This window comes from Sinohyriopsis cumingii, chromosome 4, assembly GCF_028554795.1.
Source record: "Sinohyriopsis cumingii isolate HCF-2022 chromosome 4, ASM2855479v2, whole genome shotgun sequence".
NCBI classification, from domain to species: domain Eukaryota; kingdom Metazoa; phylum Mollusca; class Bivalvia; order Unionida; family Unionidae; genus Sinohyriopsis; species Sinohyriopsis cumingii.
In genome coordinates this window covers 47,993,186-48,002,777 of record NC_142964.1, presented here as the reverse complement: position 1 = coordinate 48,002,777, position 9,592 = coordinate 47,993,186, and the positions used below count along the sequence as shown (strand labels likewise).

General features: G+C 35.7%; 1 protein-coding gene across 2 annotated transcripts in view; it reads right to left on the bottom strand.

Annotated features, from left to right (window-relative positions):
- Positions 1 to 947: 947 nt before the first annotated feature.
- Positions 948 to 9,592, bottom strand: part of LOC149801114 (uncharacterized) — a 226,401-nt gene continuing 217,756 nt past the window's right edge. Inside the window, exons 3-5 of one of the 2 annotated variants that reach the window (XM_089954270.1) lie at positions 8,135 to 8,271; positions 6,649 to 6,726; positions 953 to 1,678 (exon numbers count right to left, since the gene is read on the bottom strand). In XM_089954270.1, coding sequence (XP_089810396.1) covers positions 1,454 to 1,678; positions 6,649 to 6,726; positions 8,135 to 8,271 — 440 coding nt within the window. In that variant the 3' untranslated portion in view covers positions 953 to 1,453. Of the gene's footprint in view, positions 1,679 to 6,648; positions 6,727 to 8,134; positions 8,272 to 9,592 lie in introns of both variants that reach the window. The other variant, XM_089954271.1, reaches the window with a different exon arrangement.

Here is a 9,592-nt window from a genome sequence, read left to right as displayed (position 1 = left end):
GCAGATGTGTGCTAAATGTTACGGTAAGCGATATAGAGAGTTAAAACGTTATTATGACAAGAAAAATAATAACCCTGTTATTGATAAGGTTATAAAAAAAACGAGGACTACATAGTTGAAAATAAATTAGACAACAGATGGCAGGGAGAACGATGTCTCCAACTTGTCACCGACACGATCGCGTATTTTCTTCTTCGATGTCGCGATTAGGAAAACTTATCAGCGAACGGTTTGGCAGGCCAGTTGGGTCATCGACAGAGTTTGCCTTAATACCGGTACGCGATTTTTTTGTTGTTGCGATTTTCGTGGAAGGCTTATTTTGCGAAAATATGGATGAACCAATTAGAGGCGGTTCGCCCTCCCTGCTTCTACTTTTCTTCTTCTTCTTCTTAATACTACTACTACTACTACTTATTATTATTATTATCATTACATTATTATTATTATTATTATTATTATTATTATTATTATTATTATTATTAAAGATGTTTTTGCTGTAATCAAACAAACGTCCTTATCTTTTGAGCTGGTTTCTAAGATGCCTTAGATCTAGTGTTACCCTAATGCTTATATTTCCTTGTAACATGATGCATCTTCTCTTCGTATTTTCATATGCAACTCTCGTCTCACTTCTAAAATATTTTTCTTTTGCTTTAGCTTTTAGGGCTACCAAAAGACCAATGGTTTACAATGGAGACATAACAAGGTTGTGGAGAATTGGCATATTTGATTGGTCAGGTACATTCGTTGATTGGGGGTTTAATTGGAACAAAAGAACGGAATGCAATTGGTTTTACTGTAGACCTTTTGAACCTAGTCATAACATCAAAGTAGAAACGTTGAGCAACTTATAAGTGTGCCTTAAAGTAACTCAAGTTATAACTTTGAACAAAGTTTACGTATAGCTATATTCCACTTGAGAGCAATACCGACATTCCTGAATGGTTATTACAGCTCCCGCCTTGTTATGTAGTGAACGCAGTAATAGTTCGTCATCGCCGAAGGGACTAATTCACCTATATTTATCCTTAGAAAACAGATTTTCTTTCAGAGGAATACAACATTATTTTATTACAATCCATGATAAAGAAAACATGTAATGGCATCACAACAATGAACTCAATATATATATATATATAAACAAGTGTGAAAATTAAAGTAATGTAAATTAAGAATACAATATTACACATTAAACATGTATGTGTTTACAGTATACCTAAAATGAGTTATAAGAGTGTTATCTTTACAAAGATCTATCGTTACTGTGGAGAATCTCTTTTTTTAAAAGTTACTAAAATATGAAAAATAAAGAAAATCTATATTTCTATATTATTACTGAAACTACATAGAAACATTTACATACCAGCATTGGTGTCTTTGTTGATAAACTTCCTTTCTATCTAAAGATATTTATAGTTTCAAATGGCGTTTGAACAACACAAACACTTTAGTATTAAAGAAGTCCATTGAAGTGTTCGTGTTGGGCATATCTGGCTTTGATGGCAACATTTCGGGCACACCTCCAGATTCCGTAAACCGCAAAAATCGCCGAGCTGAAGCTCATGAAGCCAGTAATAACGGCCAAAAATATGAACAATCCGCTGGGCGTGACGCTAAGCACAAAAAATGGAAAAGCCGCGGTGAACCACATCGTGCTGAGGATAGGGTTAAAATGTACCTAAAATAGGATAAAATATGCAAAAAAAAAAGTATGATTAACAACAAATCGATACATCAAATACATTTTGAGGTACAAGTCATCTCCAGAAATTTTGTTCAATTCAATTCAGTTCAATTGTAACAGTTATAGCAAATTACTGAAAAGATAATAATCCCTTTCTTATTTCCAACATCGTACGCTAAATATACTGATGCATGGATGGTTTATTCGAAAAGGACTTCTAATTATGCTTCATGAATGTTAGTGAATACTGGATGCACCAAAATGCAAATGATATTCGTCAATAGTTTGGCTGTCACATGACATACAATATATTAATTCTTTTGTTCCACATATCCCAGTTTCCATTCTCAAATTATAAGACACTGAGAGTTTTGTCAAACCTGGTCTATCTTTAAGGTTCAGCAAGAAAAAGTTGAAATAATATTCGATGCCGAAGTTCGTTTTGATATGTTTATATAAAAACAGTTTATCATAATTATGTTAGTTATTATTACAGTTTGACAGTAATACAAAACAAAACAAAAAACCAAAACAACCACCCACAATAAAAAACAAACAAACCTAAAAAAGAAACAAGAAAAGCAAAGAACAAACTGAAACTCTTTGTTTAAAAAAGTGGAATAAATTTATAGCAATTTAGAGTCTGAAATCATACAAACTTCACCAAGTTATAGTAGCTTTAAGACTTAGAGTCTGAAATCATACAAACATCACCAAGTTATAGTAGCTTTAAGACTTAGAGTCTGAAATCATACAAACTTCACCAAGTTATATTAGCTTTCAGACTTTGACCAATTTAACATAATATTTGATTAATTTTACAAACAATGATTATTTCTGTTCATAACTCAATATACTATTTATAGAGTTCTAAACTAATATGTAACTATATTAATTAACTTTAAGTGTTTAAGTGGGTTTCTCAGTAATTAGGTTCAGAATGAAACCAAGTTGAACACTAAAATGAAGTAACTACTCCCAAGTGAAAAATTTGAAGGCATCAAGTCACTTTTGTCACAAAGGGTCTCATTGCCACGAACGATCTCATTGCAATAACATGACCGTCTCAGTGAAATTTGACATGTCATAGCAATGAGATTTTTGCCTGAATGAGTTTTTGTTTTTGTTTTACCATATCTATACATTAGTGGTTTCAAAATGTTGAACTAGTATGCAGACATATTCGAAATGAAAACATATGAAGAAGAATGGATAGGTCCTTAGGCTTGAAGCTAAGCTGCTTCAACTGTTGATTGTAGTCATTTATTTTTTAAATAACCGTGAATAGTAGCACAAAATGATAACAAAAATATCATTTGCAGACTTTAATATTTTGCTAACATGATTAAATGCGCTCGACCTGTTGTGCGATTTTACTGAAAAAATATATAAAAAATTGTAAAACTAAAAAGAAATTGTCTTAGTTTTATTGCCTAGTGTCTAATTTTTCTGTTAAAAAACTGCACCGTAAATCTGAAAACGCCTGACTGAGACTATTTTACAATTTTCATACCTATAATAGAAGTGGATATTTCATTGTATGTTTTGTATATGGCAACTACTTGAAATTAATAAGCTTCCGTTCTGCAGCTTTATACTTCGCATAAGGATTAATTCTGAAAGAAAAAGGCCTTTCCCAGAATTTCCACACTGGCAGCCCTGGTTATGTAAACAGTGGTATACCTGAACTGTTGTTAAATAACTAAACCTTTAATTTCTTTCTCCATGTGTATGATTGACGGGTGTACTTTACGTTGGAGAGATACAGATTGACCTTACGTTAGATATCTTTCAAAAGACTTCTTTTAAAAGTGTGTACCTTATTCATCTATACATTGTACTTTTAGAACCATGTATTGTCTACTAAAATACGATACGAATGAGAAAGAATGTGAGGTGATCGGGATGTCTTCAGTTTCTTCCTCATTCATCTGCAGCAGCTTGTTATAATACATGTATGACTTTATATTAGAAATGCACCCCGCCACGCCTTGGATGGAAGTTTCAGCTTCCGTTATACTGCTAAATTTGTACACGTTAGTGTCGTCAGCGTAAAACTGGTGAGATACCCGATATCGATCTATGACACTTGAAACGGCTGATTATATAAAATGAAAAGAACGGGACCGAGAACAGAGTTCTTTGGAACACAAACACATATATCAAGTGGAAGAATGTTTTCGGTTTACGGACTCAATTTAAGTCCTCCTGACTCAGTAGGACTTGAACCATAGTAGAACAGTATGGTGAATACCAAATACAGGCTGGAAATGGTGAAGTAATATATCATCATTTTGTCAAATGCCGCAGACAAGCTTCATAAGGGTGAGCACTATAATCTTTCCACCATCCAAAACAGAGAGAATTTCGTTAACTACATTCTGAAAAACAGTTTCAATTATATGGCGAGGGCGATATGCCGACTGTGCATTGCTAAAAAGATTAATTGAATTTACATGAGATACAAGTTGGGATTAGAACAACTTAATCTAAGATTTTTGACATGAATAGGAGATTAGATGTTGTTTAAATAGTTATGATCATGCGTATGTGTCTTCAACATAGGCTTTATACTGGTAATTTTGAAACATAACTTTAATTGCCCGGATGATAGAGAAGTATTGATAACATCAGTTAGCGAAGACAATATTGAGTCTTAACATTCAAGCAGCAGTGATATCGGAAGTGGATGGACTTCACATGACTTTGGAGCGGTCTTCATCTCAGTTGCATGTACAAAATCAATAGAGACTGGTTCAAATGCTGTTAACGGTCGCCGCAGATATTATGTATCACAACTGCATGGTGACTATGAATCTATTGAAACTGTGTTGTCAAGCTCATCTCTGATGTATGTACTTTGTGACGGAAGAAATTTATAAACAGGATCGGAAGGTCGACCGGAGAGAAGGTCGTTGGATGTTGATTCATTGACATCAGCTTGTTCGTCATCTTTAAGAACTCTTTGGTGCTAGAGTCTTGAGTGATCTTATTACTGTAGGTTGTTTATTGTGTTTCATGAACTATATTTGTGACATTCTTCTTAGTAGCTTCCCAGATATGATGATGGATAGGGAGGCTGCGGGAAAGCCAGACCCTCTCATCCTTACGGTGTTCTCTTTTAGCTGTGCGAAATTAGACCCTAACATGTTAGGATTGATTTTCTGCACTTGCTTTCTGGGACAAGTTTGTCAAGCACTTATCAGTGTGTACTGATACAGTACGTAACAACGTTGTTAGGTTTGCTAGACTGTCATGCAATATTTGGGTTCTATTTATCATACAGCGTTTTATCTTAGTAGAAACAGGGATGGAGGGTTAGGAAGGGATACAATGGGATAGCATTGTACTCAGATGTGGTCTGATGCCAGCTGGTGGGACGCCGATGATACCGTACAATATTATCACCATGTCTATGGAGAATTAAGTCTACAGTGAGGTGGGTTGGCAAACCGACTGTTTGAATTTAAAATGTGTATATAGTCTAGGAGTGTGGAAGTGTATGGGTTTCAAGACAAAGTGAAAGTTGAAATCTCATAGCGTAATCAGGTTGCCACCTAATATATGTAATACTCCAGGAGGTTAGGAAATTGCTCAAGAACCAGAGAGATTCAGCCAGCTTGTTTTCTCGACTAGGAGGAGGGTGGTAGCGACATGAAAATGGAGTGACCATTGCTCCATTGGGAGTGAGATTTGGACCAGTTCAAACAAAGTGTGGTCGAAATTGAAAGTTCGAGTGTGGTTAAGACGTCGAATTATGGAGTTCTTTACGATGATAGCAATTCCACACTCACGAGTGTGGCGTGAGAACAACTTGTCAGGAAAAAGACGTCGATATCCTGACCTTTGATAAAGTTAGCTATTTATGCACACTTTTCTGGTAGTTCTATTGCTTGGGCGTTGAATAATACATTGGGAAGCAGTTGCTCAGATTTCGAAGTTGACGATTTAAGAAGAGTTTGAATTCATTTATCCAGATTAACGGTCGCATTTTCAAATTACTTTGAAGAAAAGGGTGAAAGGGAGATAAGTGGAATTTTAGTTCGAGTTCTACGCCGGCTGGCTTTGCAAAAAAGAAGTTTGTTAATTCGCGCTGCCGTTTACATTTAAGTAAAAATGAATCTTGTCCCCGATCGATCAGTCTATTGCACAAGTTAGTATGAAGTGCCAGTGAGATTTTATTTAATGCAGTTAATGAGGGCCCATCTTAGCATAAACAGGTCGACTGGCTAGCGTAACCTAATGACGTTTTGATCAAAGCATAAGGCGGTTGTAGCAGTCAAGCAACACGACTAATAAAACGTCTCTTTGTTCTTTTCCCCAAAACAAGTAAATGAAGACAAAATTCAAACACAAAGGCCAGTGCATGATAAAATCAATAATGTTGACGAATACTGCTAACAAATCCATATATCGTAAAAACGATATAAAAATCCTAAGTAACTGTCTCAAACTTGCTAATTGTTGGCGGCCATTTTAATTTTGTTCCAATAGCCATATTTTTTATTATTATTATTATTATTATTATTATTATTATCATACATCAGACGAAAATCTTTCAGTCGCGTACTAAAGACGATGTATTGTCACCATTTAGTAATAGTACTGCAATATATTAATGATTGCATGTTTAGCAAGCCCCCAACAGCCATACCATCACAATAATAGCACAGACTTGACATACGTCACACACTGGATGGTGTTGAAGTGAAAATATACCAGTGAGAAATTCATTGGAATCAGAGTCGACATGTCTGAAAGAACCGATGTTAATTATCAAGATTTCAAGATCATCTTAATGTCAGCTCAATCCGTAATTTTATAATTTCTTCCTTATTTCCGAAGACAATATTTAAGGAATTAAAAACTCAGTCGTTTTGGCGTGTTCCACACAGACAGACATACAGGCAGAGAGACACACACACAAACACACACACACACACACAACAAATTTATGTACTTACAAGAATACTGCGCAGGTCCTGGAAATTACATTTTGATGCAACCCAGAAGATGATGAATAAAATCAAAGCGAAAACAGCCTAAAATAAAAGGTTGACAAAGTTGAAGATTAATTATGTTTATCATTGGTATTATAAAATACATATCACATTTCCATTTGATTCTTACACAATCCTTGACACATACATACATACATACATGCATACATACATACATACATACATGGGGTGGGGCCCCGAGTGGCCGAGTGGTCTAAAGCGCTCTCCGTTACAGATCACTGCCATCTCACCTCTGTCTGCGTGGGCTCGAGTCTAGGATTCAGCCAATGTGGCTATGTGAGAAAGCTTTCCAGTAGCTTCTCGTGGGTCGGTGGTTCTTTCCGGGGTTTTCCCGGTTTCTTCCTCCACCATTAATACTGGCTGCCATGTATAGCCCATCGTGTGCTGAAAAATGGCGTTAAACCCTACATACATACATACATACATACATCCGTACGTACGTACGTACGTTCATACATCTGATTCAGTCATTGATTAATGCAATATGCGTGTAGCAAAATACGAACGAATCAACGCAAAACACGAAATTAAAAATAGTAAAAGTATTAGTAGTAGTTTTCCAGGAGATGTTTACTAGATTAATATACGTTTTAAAAATAATGACGTGATAGAGAAAGCAAACATGATGGAGGATAATACTTATGGTAGTTCCTATGATGGCAATTAATGTTGTAATGGTGTAGTAACTATCGGTGATGGGTGATCTTGCGAGGAAAGCAGAAGGTGTGGCGGTGTCGTGTGGTTGTCGTTGTTTAGCTGATAGCAGTAGTGCTTAATGTTACGTTTGCTGTTATTATTTATCAATGATGATGTTTCTGGTTATACTTTTAGTATTGGCAATGATAGTAATGACGATTGTAGTAGTAGTAATAGTATTTGCAGCAGTTTTGGTAGTAATGGAATAGTAGCAATAAGAGCAAAAATATCAGTCGTAGTTGTATCAGTAGTAGCTGCAGAGTAGTAGTAGTAGTAGTTGTTGTTGTTGCTGTGCTGCTATTTGTTTGTTATTGTAGTCCTTGTAATCATAGTCATCCTGAAAAAGCTACGTTTTAGTTGTATCTAAAGATTTTTTTTTTGTTGTTGTTGTGGGGTTTAACGCCATTTTTCAGCACACGATAGGCTATACATGGCGGCCAGTATTAATGGTGGAGGAAGAACCCGGGAAAACACCGGAAAGAACCACCGACCCACGAGAAGCTACTGGCAAGCTTTCTCACATACCCACATTGGCTGAATCCTAGACTCCAAACGCCGCAGACAGAGGTGAGATGGCAGTGATCCGTAACGAAGAGCGCTTTAGACCACTCGGCCACTCGGGGCCCCTGTATCTAAAGAAATACTACTACTATTACTACTACTAGTAATAATAAGAGTTAAATACAGGTATAGACGTTACTGACTATTCAACATTAGTGGCAGTTTTTCTTACCGAACCGAAAAACAATCTCATTATGAATTGCATTATTGCTCCACACATGACGAAGACAACCACTGTAAGAACGACTTGAAGTATGTGATGTACAGCTATCATCGTCTGTAATTTGGGATTCGTTTCCATTTCTGCTCCTATGAAAAATGGAAATGTGTCAAGATAGCAAAGAGAGGAAGTTTCAAATAGTTGTAGCATATATGATGCCATATCTTAATATTGGTCATCATCAGCCTAATCATCATTGTTTTCATCATCGTGATGGAAATCATTTTGGAAACTATCATAAATAGGCATTCCCCGAATTTTTAAATCCAATGATAAAATTCCAATTCACATGCTATTTATTTAAAGACTTTGCAGAAAAGGTAGAAGTCTGTGGTTGCTGACTTATGTGAGCGGTAATTTTATTGAAAAATTAAATAATGCCTCATCACTAGTGAAAAAGGACGAACAGTTGAGAAAGTGACATTGTCTGTATGACCTGCATTAGCACGTGAAATTGGTAACCACCTATTATGGTGATTAAACGCACACCCTTTATTTAATAGTCTCATATATATGCTGTTAAAATAACAAGCTTAAAATGCTAAAATACTAAACTCAGTGCGCAGAAAACATTCATTTCGTATTAGACAACATGACAGTCACCTCTGACCTTCAGACCAAAAATAAATAGATCTTTTCATTGCATAAAGTGCGAGTCATTTACAATACTTGGTCATGAAAAATACTGTACAATAACAAGTTCTTCTACAAATCGCGTTTTTACTTTTGTCATAATGATAGCAACCTTTGACCTTTTGACACCAAATCAATTGACCTCCATATTATAAGTGCAAGCACTTCAAACACATTTGTCAAATTACGTAGTCTACACCTTAGGCTATTATGCATAAACCATATTCTGCTTTATCCAGTGTCCTTTGCCTTTGGTTTCATGTACCTGAAAGCAGCATACTACTTTCTTCCCCATCATGTAAGTCACCCATTAACTTTGATGAAGGTACAATTTCTATAACAGATATAATTTTTCGCTAAATTGACCTTGACCTTCAAAGCATTGACCCCCAATTGGTTAGGTTTCTTTCGTATCCCATGTCCTAGCCATCTGGAAAGGTTTGTAGTAAACTTCAGTTATTATGCGGAAACAATTTTTCATATCTCAGTCCTTGCAAACGTGGCACTTGTACTTTGAGATAACAAGGCGTTTCCTTGCCCAAACTGTAATCTTTAATTATACAGAGGTTTGTTTGGTTCACTTTGACGTTAACGCGCATTTCTTTCTAAAATCGTCGAGCATGGTTTCGAAATTTGAATCATCGACCTGACCGAAAGTAATTCCTGATATTTCAGAACTTTTCAGACTTGGCTCTCTAAAACAAAACCAGCCACAAATCTGTACGTACTAAAAACGTTATCAAATAATTTGTTTGAGTGTAACTACGTGAATGTTGT